The 17,592-nt window shown below is 61.9% G+C and overlaps 1 protein-coding gene across 2 annotated transcripts; it reads left to right on the top strand.

The window, feature by feature from the left end:
• Position 1: 1 nt before the first annotated feature.
• ZDHHC5 (zDHHC palmitoyltransferase 5) lies at positions 2 to 16,376 on the top strand. 2 transcript variants are annotated; one of them, XM_084208686.1, is made up of 12 exons: positions 2 to 137; positions 5,105 to 6,381; positions 11,727 to 11,848; positions 12,199 to 12,356; positions 12,442 to 12,614; positions 12,714 to 12,816; positions 13,191 to 13,282; positions 13,363 to 13,495; positions 13,909 to 14,032; positions 14,764 to 14,876; positions 15,022 to 15,902; positions 16,192 to 16,376. In XM_084208686.1, the coding sequence occupies exons 2-12, from the start codon at positions 6,278 to 6,280 to the stop codon at positions 16,355 to 16,357; spliced, it is 2,169 nt and encodes a 722-aa protein (XP_084064812.1). In that variant the 5' UTR covers positions 2 to 137; positions 5,105 to 6,277; the 3' UTR covers positions 16,358 to 16,376. The 2 variants fall into 2 exon arrangements, with proteins under 2 accessions (XP_084064812.1, XP_084064813.1); XM_084208687.1 differs by lacking the exon at positions 2 to 137 and adding an exon at positions 2,860 to 2,949.
• Positions 16,377 to 17,592: the final 1,216 nt, after the last annotated feature.

Genomic DNA, 17,592 nt, shown 5'->3' with positions numbered 1-17,592 from the left:
AGCCGGGTCGGGCCCGCGGGAGGTGGCCAATGGAGGCGCGCGGGGGGGCGCGGTGCGCACGCGCGCGCGTGACGTCCCGCCCGCCGCAGCCGCCGCCGTCCGTGCCCGGAGCCGCCGCCGCGCGCGGCCTCCTGCCGGTGAGTCACGTGGGCCGCGCGACCCCGCCGGGACCCCGCCGCTTCGGCACTGCCGCCGCCTCCCCGGCCCGCCGCTCCCTCGCGTCCTTCGCCGGGGCTCGGCCGCGACCGCCCCCGCCCCGCCGCTGCCCCCGCGACTCCCCCCGCGCGCGGCTCGGGCTGTGCCCCAGTGCCCCCTCACCGCGCCGCCGACCCTCCTGCCCGGCGCCCCAGCGGGCACCGACCCCTGCCCGGCCCGCCCCTCTGGCCGCGGCCCCGCTCCGCCGTTCCGCACGGCCGCCTGCCGTGCCTCTGCACGGGAGCGCCTCTTCCTCCTGCCCCAGCTGCCGTGCCCGCGGCCCCGCCGCCACCGGGACCTTCTCCTGTGCCGCGGGGAGCCGGGCCGGGGGCTGCGGGAGCGGCGGTGCGGGGCTGGCGGGGGGCTGTGCCGCGCGGGCTGGGGCCGCCCCTGCGCACGGTGCGGGGTGAGCGCTCCGGAGCGGGGCTCGTTCCCCCGCCTGGAAACCGCCCGAGGCCGGGGAGCGGCCGCGGGGAGCGCCCGGGGAACTGTCCCGCACACGGCGTGTCCCCGGTGCCCCCGGGAACGCCGCCACCGCGCTGTTGTGGGGCACCGGAGCTCGGCCTCTGTGCCGCGGCCCAAGGGGCACCCGTGTTACAGCACGGCCTCTCCTCGCGGCACCGTCCCTGCTCCCGGCTGCGGGGGCACTGGAGCGGCTCCAGCCTGGCCTCTCCTCAGAATTCCCGGATTCCCGAACACCTGAGCTGTGCCCAGGGTTCCACCCCTCTCACCGCGCCGATTCGGGAGGGGTTCGGCTGCCCCTGTGCTCCCCGTGGCCCTGGGAAGTGGTTCCCCCGGATCTCCCGGCTCCCGCCCCGGCACATTAGTGGATTTGGGCTTCAGGGATTCCCTGCACTAAGGGCTGCTCGGGATTTTTGGGGTGTGTAAAGTACAACCAGAGCCTTGTCTCGATCCAAGCCAGAGTTATCTTGGAGCCTCTTTCTGAGCTTAATCTAGTTACCACTGTCCCTCCACCGGCCCAGGTGCTGCTTTAGCAGGCGTTTATTCCTGCTGGTTCCCGAGGCCAGGAGCCGCATCTGGAAATGGAGAGGGTGGTGTTTGGGTGGTCCAAGGGGAGACCTTGAACTCGCCAGTGAGGGGCCTCTCTGGGGACATTCCCACCTGTCGCTGTAGCCGGTGTCTCCTAACACAGTGACAAGAGGCTGGCGCTGTCCTTGCTCGCTGTGGGGCCCGTTGGGACGCGGCCTCAATGGATGAGGCATTGTTCCTCCTGCTTTGGCCATAAAATGGGGCTAATCCCGTGTAAACCAGTGGGATGGGCTGCGGAAGGAGGATGGGAGCGGTGTAAGCCCTGGGCAGGAGATAAGCACGGAGTGATTCCAGCCTTCTGGCTGTCTGCAGTGGAGTATTTCTCCATGTTCTGTGTTGATCCTTCTGTACTTCCACCTGGGAGAGAGGCAGGTGTGTAGGGTACACCTGGAGCCCAGGGGCGGCCAAACATGCATTGCTGTGCATCCTCCTTTGGAATTAAGAGCAGGGAGGTGTCTCCAGACTGCCCTGTTGGTGCAGGTGCTCCGGTTTGGACACAGGGCAGTGACCAGTGGGGATCTCACGCTGGCATTGCTCCAGCCGCAGTGCCAGGTTTGGGAAAATTTTGCACTTTCTCTGATGGATTTTGGAGTGTGAATTGTTAGCTGGCTGTGCGAGGACAGGGTGGGCAGAGGGAGGAGGGAGTTCCTTGTTCCATGGATGCCCCTCACTCATGGTGCCAGGCAGTGAGCTCTGGAAGGGCTCTGTGGAACTCTAGGCTGCAGCTGATCAAAACAAAGTGGGAACAGGTGAAGCACATCCTGTCTCCGTGCAGCCAGGATCTGCCCTGTCTGGGAGTTGCCTCACATGGAAGGAATTGTTTGTGTGTTTGCTCTGCCCCATGGGAACTCCGCTGGATCAGGGCAGGTCCACCGGGAGCTGCGGATCCCGGCGGGTGGCGCAGGTTTGGGAGCCGGTGACCGGGAGGGAGCTCTGTCCTGCCTGTGCCGTGGATCCCAGGAGTGGCAGGATCCATGTGGTTGATGCCAAGGTGCATTTCCTCCTTCCCGGGCAGGAGCAGAGTGAGGAGCTGAAGTGAGGGAGGAGGGACTGTTGGGAGCTGGGGACACGTGTGTCCCCATCCCAGCAGAGGTGGGGAGCACCTCCTGCTCTGGAAGGGACAAGGCATGGAGCACCTGGCTACGTGTGGGAAGGCTGGAGAGGGGCTGGAGCAGATGAGCAGAGGGGGGTGGGAAGCAGGGAAGGAGGAGCACAGGGCTGGGAGGGGAGTAAAGGGAGGAAATCAGTGAGGCTTTACAGGGCCTTGAACCAAGAAAAGGAGATGCAGGCTCAGAGAAATGGAAGGTGGCAGCAGTTGTGCTTGAACATATCCCGAGGGAGGGAATTTGGAATTAAAAGAAATCCCCTGAAATGGAGGTGCAGGGAACAGGAGCAGCTCCCCTGTATGAGAGGAGGGAAACCCTGGAGAGTGGAGATGACTGCTCCAGAGGTGGCTGAGCAAAGCAGAACTGGGAAAGTGCTCCAAAAAGGAGGTGCTGGGATGGGAAAACCAGGTGGAATTTCTGAGGGAGACGGAAGGGGGAGTGAGCAGTGACACAGGCACTGGGGGAGGAAGGAGCAGGGCAGGTCTGGAGGAGCAGCGGGAGAGGAGGAGTTGCTGGGCTGGAATTGGCAGAGGGAAAGGAATGGGAGGCAAGAGCAGAAAGGAATGGGAGGCAAGAGCAGAGCTCGTGTAGGCCACAGGTAAGCAAGATGAGTTGGGGGCTCTTTGGAGTGGGAAAATCCGTGAGTGGCCTTTGTGGATAGGAATGAAGTGGCCAGTGAGACAGAGGATTTGGGGTAAAGGTGGAAGGAAAGGAAGGGTTGGTTGACCAGGGGTGGGCAGGTTGTAGGGCTGGGAAAAGGGATGGCTGGGAAAGAATATGTGTGTTTGGGAGAATTGGGGCCTGAATTTGTGTAATCTGTGGGAATATGGGGTGGATTTTCCTTGTGTTTCTTCTGGACCCCTTAAGGATTGCAGAACAGAGATCCCACATTTTGACAGCTTTTTTCCTGGGCCTCTGCATCAGGGCTGGGACTGGGGAGTCCTGTGGGGGTCTCAGCACACCGGGGTTTCAGGAAAGCATTCTGGGCAGCAGTGTGGTGGCTCTGGGAGCTGGGATAGGCTCCTGTTCATTGAGTTGTGGAGTTATTCCAGGCACAGACAGCTGGAGCAGGGATGCATTTGCATTGCTTCTTGCTGGGGTGTCACTAATGACAGCACCGGGGCTCTCCCCCTGCTCATGGGCCTGTCCATGGGGAGCTGGCTCTGGCACACACAGCTCCGCAGGGATCACCCTGTGGAAGGGCTGGAGCTCCTGGATCTCTGGCTGGGAGGGCTGGGCAGAGCAGGGCCATGAGGCGCATGCCCATGGCGCCCTGCAAGGGCAGGGTGGGGATCTCTGGAGGAGGAATTATCAGGGAACAGCTCCTTCTGCCTGGCAGCGTCTGTTTGAGCCCGAGGTGTGGCCGTGCCTCCATGGCGGAGCGTTCAAAGGGCCGGGTGCTCTGGGAGCAGATTGCTCCTGCTAAAGCAATCAGCCGTGATGTCAGGCCTGGACTTCCGATAGCCCATCCCTGGAATTGCTGTTGGGCTTGGCTCTGTGGGGTGTTGGGCTCTTCCCCGAAGAGGCAGAGCGGGGCTGGGAAACTGCTGCTCTCCGGGGAACTCTGTCCCTGCTACGGAAAACAGCTTTCCCTGGTGTTACCGTTCAATTTGCTCTGCTCAGGAGCTGCTGCCAGGTGAAACCTGCACATTTCCTGCCGGGCAGAGCCTTGGCCCCATGTTTCCTCTCACTCCCAAGGGCAGGGAAACCTTAGGGTGGGAAGTTGAGCTTTGGTCCTGCAGAGGCTGAGTGGCTGGAGCTGTTCCTGGGTGAGTCAGGTGGAGTGGCCGTGAGCTGGGGCTGAGCCCACTTGGTGGTAACACATCCTTGTCATTAAAGCTGCCTTTAATTGGGTGCCGCAGCTCTCCCAACCTTCACTGGCGTTTAGTCAGTGCTAGAGAGTTCCCTGCCCACCCCGAAGGAGAAATTGGGGAGGCAGAGAAAGCTGGAAGGGAGAAAGGAGTGAGCTGTAGGCTGTGCTTGGACCTGCAGTGCCACGGAGGCAGCGAGGGGAGGGTAGGTGACAGACGGTGACAAGGTGAGGAGTGGTGGCTGTAGCAGCAGGAACCGGTGGGATATGATGGATGATGGGCTTGTGGCTGCTTGGGGCAGGTCAGGGCCATGGGCAGGGACACCTGCCACTGTCCCAGGTTGCTCCAAGCCCCATCAAGCCGGGCCTTGGGCACTTCCAGGAATGTGGCATCCACAGCTCCTCTGGGCAACCTGTGCCAGGGCCTCACTACCCTCACAGAGAAGAATTTCTTCCCAATATCCCATCCAGCCCTGAGCTCTGTCATTTCAAATCCACTTTTTCTTGTCCTGGTGCTGCAGTTCCTGATGAATCCAGAGCTGCAAAGGCCACCTCTGATCATGGGATTGGTGTTTTCCATGGGCCTCTCCTGTCTCCTGCCCTCCAGGGAAGGGGGTGAGGTTCCTGCATGTTTTTTCCTCCTGTGGTCTCCACCCTTATGTTAAGTCCTGGAGTCTCTGCTCAGCCCCGGCCCCTCAGGGAGCCAGCATTCGCTGGTGCTGGGATTTGAGCCGGAGCTGCAGGAAGGAAATCGTGGTGTCCCTCCAGTCCTTCCAGGGCTCAGGGTGGGTGTCTCGTGGGTAGAGGGGGTGGCTTGGAATTCCTGCAGCAGCCAATGCCCCTGGGCTGGGACGGGAGACGCCGTGGCCAGGCTGCTGTGGCTAATGACAGCCGGCTCCATCCCTTCTCTCGCCATGCTAATTTCTGTTGCTGTTTTTTCCAGGTGAGCTGTGGCGCACCAGACCTCAAGTTTTAATGGTTTTATGTAGTTTTTTTTAAAAGACGGATGCATGGATGAATGAATGAAGAAGGATTTTAACGAAGGAAGGGGAAGGGGAAAATGGAGCTGTTTGGAACAAACTGAGGTTTCTCCCCGCACCGCCCAGGCCATGGGTGAGACAGAGCTGCTCAGCACCCCTTCCTCCCTTTGGTGTCTGCTGGGGTTGTAAAGGTGCTCCCTGAACACCCCCTTCCCGTTCACCTGCTGGGAAATGGTTGCTGCAGAGAAGATTTAATGAAATTCCTTGCGCTCCCCAACCGCCGAGTGGATACTGAGCCCATGGAAGGGCCTGGGGGGTCAGGAGAAAGGAGCAAGTAGGAAAACCCACAATCCGCCAGACCTTCCCCTCCGCCCCCCTCGAAAAAAAGGATTTACAGCTCAACCTTGCACCAGCTGTTCCTCGGCTTTAACAGACAAGAGAGAAATAAATAAAATTAAACGGCCACCGCCAGCCAGCCCCAGATCCTGGTGAAATCAGGGAGAGTGTTTCCGTGACCCCTCCAGCGAGGGGAGGAGGAGGCACGGCAGCTCCGTGAGGAAGCTGGGATTGCTTGGAGACCACCCCCTCCTCCCGTGCAGCACCGGGAGCTGCTGCACAGCAGAGGCGGATTAAAAAGGAGAAGTGGCTGCCCTGAGGCTCCTGGAGTGGCTTTTTTGCAAGCAGTTTGCTGATCCTGTGCTCTTCTTGGGGTGCTGGCTGGGTGGGAAGCACCCTGCCCGAGCCTGGGGAATTCCCTCCCTTCAGAGCCCGCCTGTGGGAGTCCTGCTCCCTGCGGGCTGCTGCCTGGACTGAGGCTTGGAAGGACTCTCAGCATTCCCGCTCCAACGGTTGTCCTAAACCCAAATCCCCTTCTCTGTTGTGAATTTTTAATGTTTTTAACCCTCCTTCCCTGCGCCCAGGAGCTCTCACGGGGCAGAGTTTAGAGTGGGCTCCTCTCCTGGGCCTCCTGCTCCAGACCCTTCTCCAGACTGTCCGCCCCGGTCAGAACTCGTCCCGGGAGCAGGCGTGGGGGCAGGGTAGGGGTCAGGCCCTGTCCCCCTCCCCTTCTCATCCTGCTCTGAGTCCCCTGGGGCCTGGGCTATGCTGCGGGGCGGACCCCCCACCACAGCTCCAACATGCCAGCAGCTTCTGGAAAGAGATTCAAACCCAGCAAGTACGTCCCGGTCTCCGCTGCTGCCATCTTCCTAGTGGGAGCCACCACCCTCTTCTTCGCCTTCACGTGAGTCCCAGCTGCTGGGCCAGAGCGGGGAGGGCTGGCAAGGACAGGGGACAGGAGCTGGGATTTCCTCCTGGAGGGAAGGGGGATATTGTGCTCTGGGTGCTGCAGCCACAGCGGGAGCCATTTCACTCCATGAGTTTTCCCAGGGGAACCTGCATGCTGGCGGTCCTGGTGAGGCACCACTCAGCTCCCGGTCAGCTGGGTTGGGAACTGGTTTGTGACCTGTGGGTGGAAAACGCATGGATCACTTTCTCCTTTGGAGCCAGGCGAGGTGGATTGGTGGGCTGGGGCAGGACACGTGTTATTTTTAGTTTCGTAATCAATTTGTGAGCCACAAAGGAAAGTTCAGAGAGGAGAACTCTGACCCCTGTGCGGATCACTCGCTGTGTTCTGTCCCCTGCCCTGGGGCAATGAGGGTTCCATGTCCCTGGAGGGGGCCCCAGAGAAATGGCCAGCAGGTCATGGGGGCCTGGGGGGGCCCACCGGGCTGGGACATTGTGCTGGGTGCTAGAGAGGCGTGGTGACATCCCTGGGCTGCTGTTCTTCCCTGCCCAGTGACACGTGCCTCGGTGACGTGCTCAGGGGGGTGACAGGCAGGGCAGCAGAACCTTGAGGTGCTGAGGGAGCCTGGCAGAGGGTGGCTCAGCTGGGCTGGCAACAGGGCACAGTGTGCCAGGCAGGAAAGCCAGTGCATGGCAGCTGGAATGGCTACCAGATCCTGCAGGGCATCCCCAGGGTCTCAGCGGGGATGTATTTGGGGTCCTGGCAGGGTGCAGGAAGGACCTGCACCCTCTGTTTCAGGGAGCCTCTCCCACTCCCTGGGTTTTTCCTGCTGGGGCCACAGGAATCAGCTGGAGCTGTGGGAGGCCAAAGGGACAGGTGTCATGGATGTTACCACTCCCTGGGAAGGAGCCATTGGTGGCGGGAAGGTCACTGTGGCTTTGGTGACGAAGGAACTTGACAACTGGGCAGGCACGGGGGAAATTGACAACCAAAGAGGGGAGCGGGGTTGGTTTGCCCCGTCCAGCGCCTGGTGCAGCTGGCAGTGTCACTCAGCAGCGTGTGGCTGTCCCCTGCTGGGACACTGAGTGGTCACCAGGCTCCCAGGCTCGGGATTTGGCTGCTCCAGGCTGCCAGATGCCTGTGGAAGTCGCTGACTCTTGCTCCTGTGCCAGGGGGATGAAGGAGAAGCAGAGGGAACGGGTGGTGCCCTCCGAGCTGTGTGTGCCACCCCGTGTGTGGCCTTAGGGGACAGGCTGGCTCTGTTTTGGCACAGTGGCTGCCGGACAGCTGGACCCCGAGCCATCCCAGCCATGGGTGCCAGCAGTGTCGGGAGCAGCCGCTTATCAGCAGGCGGTGAGAGGCAGTGCCGGCGCCGTGGAGCAGGTTTGGCCGGGGCAGGAGCACCTGGGCAGGTCACTGTAATTGCAGGTCAGCGATGTTGTTTATCCGACTTCAGAACATCCCATTAAAGCCCAGGCACGGCGTTCACACAGGCTCGGCCGTGAGGGAGCCGCACTGCTCCCCACAGGATGGGTCCTTTGGGACAGAGTCTGCCTGGTGCTGGAGCAGGTTGGCAGGGACATGGGGCTTGAGGTTTGTCTCCTGCGTGGTACTGGGGGCCGCAGTGCCCCTTCCCTGCCTGGTCAGCAGCAGACTGGCTGCTGATCCCCTTCCCCCTGTCAGCATCCGACCTAAGGCTGGCCCTTTGGGGAGTGCAGTGGAAGCTGTGGGGGTGGGCTCTGGGAGACCTCCCCAAAACAGGGAGCAGCCAGGGGTCAGCAAGGCTCTTAAGGTTCCCGTTGTGTTGCTTCCAACCTACCCACTAGATGCCTTTTGGTCCATCCAGGATTTGTGTCTCTGGGCCAAGAACTCTGTTTAATTGATTAATTTAATTAGGACCTGCTGCTGAGCACGTGGCCGTGGAAATGAGGCCGGTTGCCCTGGAGGCTGGGGCAGCAGGAGAGGGGATGTTCCTGCCTCTCCCTGGGATGAGTGGGGGTCCCAGGCTTGCTGGGCTCTCAGACAGATGCTGATTTAGGATTGAAATTGCCCCTTGGGGTCCATTTGTCCATTCCTGTGTGTCCCCACTGGCTGGTCCCGGCTCCTGGTGCAGTTGGCTCTCAAGTTCCCCGTCCCCTCCCTGGGGCTGGCAGTGCCACTGGGACACAGTGCCATGCCTGCTCCCAGTCAGATTCAAATTTATGTGAGGGTCAGGGTGAGCAGGGATTGTGTTTGTGCCAAGGCCTTTGGAGAGCTGGAGGGCCCATGGGTCAGCCCAGGGAACAGGCAGGGAGGGAAGGCTGTGCTTGGGAGAGTGCAGGGGCAGAGGGGCTGGGGAAGGGATGCCAGAAGGGAGGGACAGGCTTCTCCGGGCGTGACTGGTAGCAAAAAGCCCGTCTCATCCCGGCGTGACTCATGGTGCCCGAGGTTCCCCGAGTTCTCTCATGTGCTGCCAGGGACAAGTCCCAACAGCTCCTCTGGCCATGAGCGTGTTGCATCCTGATCCTGAGGGGAAACCCGATGGGTGCTGCGGGACCTGCGTGGCTGGTGATGGTGAGGAGCCTCCCTCCTGCTCCTCCTGCCCCGTGTGCCCCAGGCTCGAGGCAGGGCCTGCAGCCCTGCACTCTCTGCTCAGGAGAGCAAAAGGCAGGAACACATCACTCTCCTGATAAGGAAGTTCCCTAGGGATGGGCAGCACCTTTGCTCCCTACAGAGGACCCTGATCCCTCCAGCGGGTGGGGATGGTCCCAGGAGGTGACTCCCTGGCTTTGGGGTCACCAGCATGGTACCGCCGGGTGGTCGGGCTCTGTGGGGATTCCCACAGTGCAGGGTCCCTGTGTGTGAGGGAGCCAGGAAGGCAGCAGGTCCTGGTGTTCCTAGGGAGGGTGTTCTGCTTGCCCTGGCCTGTGAATCCCACACAGAGGTTCTTGTCAGTGTGTGTGAGTCCAGGGACCTGCTGGGTGCTGTCCTGCCCCAGGAGCTGTGTGTCCCTCCAGGAAGGGCTGGCTGCTGGGACAGCACAGAGGTGTTCCCTTCCCCTGGTCCTTCCCTCTTTGTATGCCCCAGAGCTTTCTGAGGCAGCTGGATCCTTCCCTGCCTCCCTGGGCTCTGCTTCTCAGGACCCAGGCTATGTGCTTGGCTCAGCCTGGCTGTTGGCCGTTCCCTGTGTGGGATGACTGCCCAGGCATGGGTCTTCCTGGCTCCCCTCCATCTCTTTCAAGCAAAGTTGGGTTGGGATTTCCCTTCCTGGAAAGAGGAGCTCCTTCCACAGGGTTTCTGAAAGGGCATTTCCTACTTTTAGGGCTCCTTTGAGCCCCCTGGCCCTCTTTTGTCTAACAGAGAGTAGAGCCAGGGAGGCTTCTCTCAAGTGGAGTAGGAGTTCAGCTCAGGGACATGGGATCCTTGGTTCTGGTGTGTCCTCCCTCTCTACAGTCCCCTGACAGAAGGGTGTGGCCAGGTGAGCTTGGCCTCTTCTCCCAAGGAACAAGGGATGGGACAAGCGGAAGCGGCCTCAGGTGGTGCCAGGAGAGGTTTAGTTTGGATGTTAGGGAAAATTTCCTCATGGAAAGGGTTGTTCAGCCCAGGGCACCGGTGAAGTCACCAAAAAACATGTGGCTGTGGCACTTGGGGACGCGCTTCAGTAGTGGCCCTGACAGTGCTGGGGAAGCAGTTGGGCTTGGTGATCTTGGAGGTTTTTCCAACCTGAACAATTCTGTGATTCCATGACTCTGTGATTTGTCCCTTGCTTGGGCTGTGGCCTGGCACTGTCACTTAGGTCCTGTCCCTCCAGCACTGGTCTCCGAGGGTTTTGGGGCACAGATTGGAGAGGACTCCTCCTCTCCAGCCCGTCGCAGCTGTGGAGAATCCGCCTGGCTGGCTTCCAGTGCAGGCGGCAGGGCCGGCATGGCCGGTGCCGCTCGAGGAGCCGCTCCCCAGCCTGGGGCAGAGCTTGGGGGGCTGGGCCAGGAGATGCCAAGATGCCATTCTGGGAAATGCCATCCCGGGAGATGCCAGCCTGATACGGAGCAGGGAGGCAGCACCCAGGGTGCCCAGCAGGGCGGCTCCTCAGGAACAAGGGGGAACAGACTTTGGGGAAAGTGGTCTGCAGGAGTAGCTTGGTGTGGTGTGTGGTACACGGGGGAGCCATAGCAGAGGAGGAGGAGGAAGAAGAGGAGTGTTCTGGGTGGCTTGGCTATGCTGTCCTCCTTGCCAGGGATGTCCTGCAACCAAAACTCTGCCCTCCTGCTCTCTCATCCCTGTGCCTGGTTGGGGACAGCCTCAGCCTTGGCCTGTGAGAGCAAGGCCCACTGCTGATTTCTACCCTCCCTGGGGCATCCAGCAGTACCCAGTGCTGGGAGTGCCCTGCACGCCTCACCCTCTGTGCTGCCAGGTGTGTGCTGGAAGGGTGTGCCCGCTTCTCCTGCCCTGCCCCTGGCACAGCTGCTGCTGCTCCTCACCCGGGGGTGCCCCCCTGCCCTTCTCAGGGCCCTGAACTGGGACAGAGCCCTGCACCAGCTGGAGCCTTGGCATGGCTCTCGGAGCTGCTGTGACAAGGACGGGGCTACCTCACCCAGTGATGGGACCCGTCTCCGTGGGTGGTGGTGGAGGAGGGGACAGGGGCAGCTCCTGCCCCTTCACCCAGCCTGTGGGGGATTACAGCACTGGCACCATATGTCGCCCTGCCTGCCCAGCCCCACGCTGCTCCGGCCACCTAAATCCATCGGCACTTAGCCCAGTGGGGGGAAGAGAGGGACAGATGCTGCCCTAGATCTGTGGGATTTAATCCCAGCAGCAAAGCAGATTAGGGAATTATGCTGGCGCCTGCAAGGGGGAAGCCCGCTGTCCTGAGCCCGCCTGCTGGGGCAGGAGGGAGCAGGGTGATTCCCTCACTGCGCTCCCACAGGCTTTTTGGAGGAGCTAGGTGCTGGCTGGGGATGTCCCTGGGATGTGAGGAGCATGAGTGGCTCTGGAGGCACCAGAGCTGGTGCTGGTTTCATATCCCCTCACAGGGTCCCCTGTGCCCCTGAGCAGCTAGTGGGGCACAGGGAGGATGACATCCTGCTTTCTGGCAGGTCCCCTGGGTGCCCCCCATGCCATTGGCTTGGTTTTTCCTGTTACCAGCACCACTGCTTTGTGGGACCCTCCAGTGGGGTCCCAAAGGGGAATTTTGCTCCCTGAAGGATGCCTGGAGCACGTCCCACTGTGGCCCCCAGGTGCTCCCCAGGCTGGGGTCAGGCTGTGCTGTAGAAGTGGCTGCAGTGTGGGTGTGGGATGCACTGCTGGGAGGCAGTGGGAGTGACACAAGTGCGGGTCCAAGGGTCTCACGGCTGCTGTGCCCGCAGGTGCCCAGGGCTCAGTCTCTACGTGTCCCCCATCATCCCCGCCTACAATGCCATCGTCTTCCTCTTCGTGCTGGCCAACTTCAGCATGGCCACCTTCATGGACCCAGGCATATTCCCACGAGGTGAGTCTGGCTCCAGATGGGAAGAGCTGCCTCCTTGCACCCTTCCTCCTAGGTAAAGGGGATTTCTGGGTCCCAAAAGGCTGGTGAGGAGCCTTCCTCACCCTGCCCGGTGGGATCAGGCAGTGACAAGCGCTACAGGGATGGGTTGAGCATCCCATGTTGGGTCCTTGGGACTCAGGCAGTGTCAGGATTCTGGGGCAGGGCCTGGGAGAGCCCCCCAGCCTGTGTTTGGGGGTCCCTGGCTGTCCCTGTGCCAGGTGACAGGAATGTGATGCCAGGAGCCTTTGGCTCAGGGAGGCAGAAGCCAGTCATGGCTAGGCCCTGATGCCACGCTGGGGTGTCCCCATCAGCTGAGGAGGACGAGGACAAAGAGGATGATTTCCGGGCCCCGCTGTACAAGACGGTGGAGATCAAGGGGATCCAGGTGCGCATGAAGTGGTGCGCGACCTGCCGCTTCTACCGCCCGCCACGCTGCTCCCACTGCAGCGTCTGCGACAACTGCGTGGAGGTGAGGAGCTGCCAGGGCCTCTGCCAGCCCCCCACGGGGCAGGGAGCCCCCCCAGCACCCCCTCACCGAGCCCCATCCCCGGCAGGAGTTCGACCACCACTGCCCCTGGGTCAACAACTGCATCGGGCGGCGCAACTACCGCTACTTCTTCCTCTTCCTGCTGTCACTCACCACGCACATCATGGGCGTCTTCGGCTTCGGGCTGCTCTACGTCCTGTACCAGGTGGAGGAGCTCTCCGGTGTCCGCATGGCCGTCACGTATCCTCCTGGGCAGTGCGGGTGGGCAGGGCCTGCTGGGGTCTGGGGGCAGCGCGGTGCCGAGCGGGGCTGTGGCTGCTCCTTAGCTGGCTGTGGCAGGATGGTGGTGATGTGCGTGGCCGGGCTCTTCTTCATTCCCGTCGCTGGCCTAACAGGCTTCCACGTGGTGCTCGTGGCCAGGGGCCGCACTACCAATGAACAGGTACGTCCGAGGGACTGTGGGGGGACTGCCAGCCTGGCCAGGTGACCTACAGATACATTTTGGGATTTTTCAGGAGAGGATGGATGTGGATGGGTTGGATTAAAGCTGAGGGAGGCCCCTGAGCTGGGGAGGTAGAGCACAGAGTGGCTGAGAGGCAGTTGCATCCATGGGAGTGCAGTCCGAGGATGGAGCCAGGTGGACATGTCTGGAGCCTAGGAGGTGAAATTGGTGAGACCTGACCCTCTCAAGGGTATCTGAGCACTGAAAAAGGCATTAGGAAAAGGAGCTGGATCTCACAGTATCTCTGTCCTGGTCCTGAGGGGGGGTCCTGAGGGAGCTGGCGTGACTGGCTGTGACACTCCTTTGTCCCACAGGTGACGGGCAAGTTCCGTGGGGGCGTCAACCCCTTCACCAACGGTTGCTGTAAGAACGTCAGCCGGGTCCTCTGCAGCTCCCCGGCACCCAGGTGAGCCTGGCCTCTGCATCCCTGGAAAAACTGCTCCATCCTGGGCTCCAGGCTGTGACCTTCCTCCCCCCCCTCCCCAGGTACCTTGGGCGTCCAAAGGCCGAGCAGACAGTGCTGGTGCGACCCCCGTTCCTGCGGCCTGAGGTGTCGGATGGTCAGATCACTGTCAAAATCATGGACAATGGTATCCAGACAGAGCTGAAAAGGACGAAGGTGAGGAAGGTGGGGACCAGCGCTGCCTGCGCTGGGGCCCTCCACGGATCCCAGGGGTGCAAGCCTGCATCCGTGAGTAGAGAACCGAGAGAGCCTGGTCACGTTCCCTGTCCCAATCCGTGTCGTCTTGTTCTGTGTCCCCATAGGATGGAAACTGTCCCCCCCTCCCATGTGGCAGTGACCACATGAGGCTTTGCCCCCTCCATTGCCCTTACTGCTCCCATCCTTCCCCACTCTCTGAAGGCTCCCCCTCCTTGGCACTTCCAGCACCCCCCCGGGGCACGTACTGCCCCCTGTTCTGTTGGATGGCCCGGGAGGCAGCAGGAGCCCCAGCACCGCTGTCTGTGCCCTGCCAGCCTGGGGGAGGTAAGGCCTTGGCCCCTCCTGACCCTGCCTGCGCTTTGTCTCTGCAGTCCAAGGGGAGCCTGGAGGTGACAGAGAGCCAGTCTGCTGACGCCGAGCCGCCACCCCCACCTAAGCCTGACCTCAGCCGCTACACGGGCCTGAGGACCCACTTAACCCTGACCACCACTGAGGGTAAGGAGGGCACCAGGGCCCTGGCAGCCACTGGGAGGGGAGCCCAGGGCTGCACCAGGCAGGCCAGGAGCCAGGGCCATAGGGCAGACCTGGAGCACACTGGCCCTCCTGGGCTGCTGTATGTGGCCCCTTGCATTTGGAGAAGCCTGCGGGGGATGCTCACAGTCAGCTCTGCCGGAGGCCGAGCCAGCATGGCGCTGTCTGGAGCCAGCAGGAGCTGTGCCTTGCAGCCGCCGTGCTGCCAGGACGGAGGAGGATGTGGTGGCGAAGTGGTGGCGGGCCTGGCTCAGCGGCACAGAGCGTCTATGGCCAGCTCCGTGTGGGCCTGGCCAGAGGTGGGATGTGATGGGCAGAGCCTGTGGCAGCTGCTTTCTGCAGCAGCTGGAGCCCCCACAGCTCTCCCGGCCCTGCCTGGGTCTGCTGCCCACTGAGGGCTGTGGTGTGTGTGCTTCCCATTGAGCTCCCTGACACCCCCGTGCTGTGCACCCCCAGGGTGTCACCCAGCCGGGGCTGCCGCAGGGGCACGGAAGTGCCAGCCCCACACATGTGGCTGTGGGGATAACCCTTCCTCCCAGTCTGTCTCTCCCACCCCAGTGCACCTCCCCTGCAGCCCATCCCTGTCCCTGGTGTGTCCGCCCCAGGCTCCGAGTCGGTTCTGAGGCAGGGAAGGCAGGGCTCGGCACGTTCCCTGCCCGCAGCCGCTCTGAGCGTGCCCCTCTCTCCTGGTGCAGACAGCAGCTTGCTAGGCAAGGACAGCCCCCCGACTCCCACCATGTACAAGTACCGGCCCGGTTACAGCAGCAGCAGCAGCTCAGCGGCCCTGCCCCACTCCACCAGTGCCAAGGTAACGCTGAGCCCAGTGTGGGGGACCAGCCCCACGGGGATGCCCCCTCATTTGTGGTGTGAGAAGGGTTTGAGGGCGCGCATTGGGAGCTCCACAGGGGCCCCATGGTCATTCTGTGGGTAACTGCTGCCCCTCTGCCCTTCAGCTGAGCCGAGTGAACAGCCTGAAGGAGCCCAACTCCATCTGTGACAGCGGCCACAAGCCCAGCTACCGCTCGGAGCCAAGCTTGGAACCTGAGAGCTTCCGCTCGCCCACCTTTGGCAAGAGCTTCCACTTTGACCCTCTCTCCAGTGGCTCCCGCTCCTCCAGCCTCAAGTCGGCCCAGGGCACAGGCTTTGAGACGGGCCACCTGCAGTCCATCCGTTCGGAGGGCACCACCTCCACCTCCTACAAGAGCCTGGTGAACCAGACGCGCAACGGCAGCCTCTCATACGACAGCCTGCTCACGCCCTCCGACAGCCCCGACTTCGAGTCGGTGCAGGCGGGCCCGGAGCCCGAGCCGCCGGTGGGCTACACCTCGCCCTTCCTGTCGGCCCGCATCGCCCAGCAGCGAGAGACCGACCTGCACGGCCGCTTCGCCAGCGCCGCCTCCCCCAAGCACGCGGCGCCACGCGAGCCCTCGCCCGTGCGCTATGACAATCTCTCCCGCCACATCGTGGCCTCCATCCAGGAGCGGGAGAAGCTGCTGCAGCAGCCGCCGGCCCCGGGCCGGGAGGAGGACGCGGGGCTGGCGGATTCGGGCATCCAGTCAACGCCGGGCTCCAGCAACGCCCCTCGCACCAGCTCCTCCTCGGACGATTCGAAGCGCTCGCCCCTGGGCAAGAACCCGCTCACCCGCCCGGCCCTGCCCCGCTTCGGCAAGCCCGAGCCCCCCCCGGCGCTGCGGGTGCGCTCGCTGGGCTCCCCCGATCAGCCCGCCGCCCCCCACCTGGGCAAATCCATGTCTTACAGCAGCCAAAAAACAGCCTCTCAGGCCGGTGGCACCGAGATCGAGGAGGTGGCCTTGCAGCCCTTACTGGCACCAAAGTGAGTACTGTGACGGCACAGGCGTGTCTGTGGCCTGTGGGGGCATCCTCCAAGCCCCTGGGGCAGCAGAACACCCCTCCCTGGGGAGAGATACCTGGAAGAGCAAGGGAAATCTTCCTGCTCTTCCCAGAACAGAGCTGGTGCCCCCCACACCTCCTTGGCCAATCCATGGGCCTCTTAGAATCTGGAATGGGTGCTGGTGGTCCCTGGGGTGGGCAGGTTTGTGGTAATGATGGGTGCCAGCAACCTGTTCCTGCTCCTGACCCCATGTTCTGCTTCCTTCCCGCAGGGATGAGGTGCAGATGAGAACAGCCTACAGCAAGTCCAACGGGCAACCCAAGAGCCTGGGCTCAGCCCCGCCGGGCTCGGGCCCGGTGCCCCTCAGCAGCCCCACCCGCGGAGGTGTCAAGAAGGTCTCGGGTGTGGGGGGCACCACCTACGAGATCTCGGTATGAGGGGCAGAGCCACCGCCCCCTCCCCTCCTCCCCGGTGGCCCCCAGGGACCCGCCGTGCCCAGATGCTTGTGGACTCCCGGGAGAGCCGGGCAGGTCGCCCCTGCTCCTCCTTCTGCCCCCCGCGCCACGGGAGCTGGCACACACCCGCGGGGGGCTCGGGGAGGGCTTGGGGGGGGGGCCTGCAGCCCCGGCACCGCCTCGGCTGCGCCAGCCACTTGTGGGCTTTGTGCAATCACCCGCTCGCCTGGCGTGGTAGGAACGGATTGTTTTTAAACCAGAATACTTTTTTTTATTATTATTGTTACGGATTCTATTTTTTTTCTCTTTCCGAGTTACCAGGTGTGTGTATATATAAATATCTATATATATAAATATAAATATTAAAAAAAAAAAAAGCAGAAATTATATATCTTACCCAGAGAGAGGAAGAAACTACCCTGCTCAGGGCCTGGGCCCCCCTACCTTGTCCCTGTCCCCAAAGGAGGGACATGAGGCTGCCTCCTGCACCCATGGAAGGAGCTGTGGTAGGTGCTGGGTGTCGATGTTCCCTCCCTGAAGGGGGCTATGGGGTGCCAGGTACCCATCCTTGGACACTCCCCTCCCTAATCCGTGGTTTCTGCAGCCTCCAGCCCCCTTGGGGGGCCCAGGGCAGAGGCAGGGTGGGGGCAGCACCCCCACATCCCCAGCCCGAGCTGGCACGAAGGCCCCAGCGTCCCCCACCCGCAGTTTTTGCTCCTTGTTCTCTTTCCCCAGGGGCTGTGGTCGGGGGGTTGTTGGTTTTGTTGCCTTTATTTTATTTCTGTTAATGATTCCGAGGAGGTTTCTCGCTGTCGCAGGGGTGTTTTTATTTCCGCTCGCTCGGGGAAGAGGCAGGTGCATCCCCGGAAAGCAATATTTTCTCATCACATGCCAAAAAAACGCAGCCAAGGAGCCCCGAGCTCCCTGTCCCCAAAGCCCTGCCGGCACTACCGGACTCTTTCTCTACGGCAATAGCTCCCGTGGCCCTGCACAGCCACGCCAGGGTTTTTTATTATTATCAGCCATTTTAAAAACAAGGAATAAAAGGATATTTAATGAGCCACCCCGGGGCCGTGCGTGTGCTTTGTTTGGTGTCCAGGGATGGAGCAGCCCCTCCAGGGCTCCTGATCCTCAGGGTCTCAGCCTTCGCCCCCATCCCAAGGGAGAGAGAGAAGGGGGTCTGGTAAGAGCTGAGCCTGGCCCACTTTTGGGGAGGC

The sequence above is a fragment of the Fringilla coelebs genome (assembly GCF_963513975.1).
Source record: "Fringilla coelebs genome assembly, chromosome: 6".
Classification (NCBI taxonomy): domain Eukaryota; kingdom Metazoa; phylum Chordata; class Aves; order Passeriformes; family Fringillidae; genus Fringilla; species Fringilla coelebs.
The sequence above is the reverse complement of the archived record's forward strand: the minus strand, read 5'-3'. Positions and strand labels throughout refer to the sequence as shown.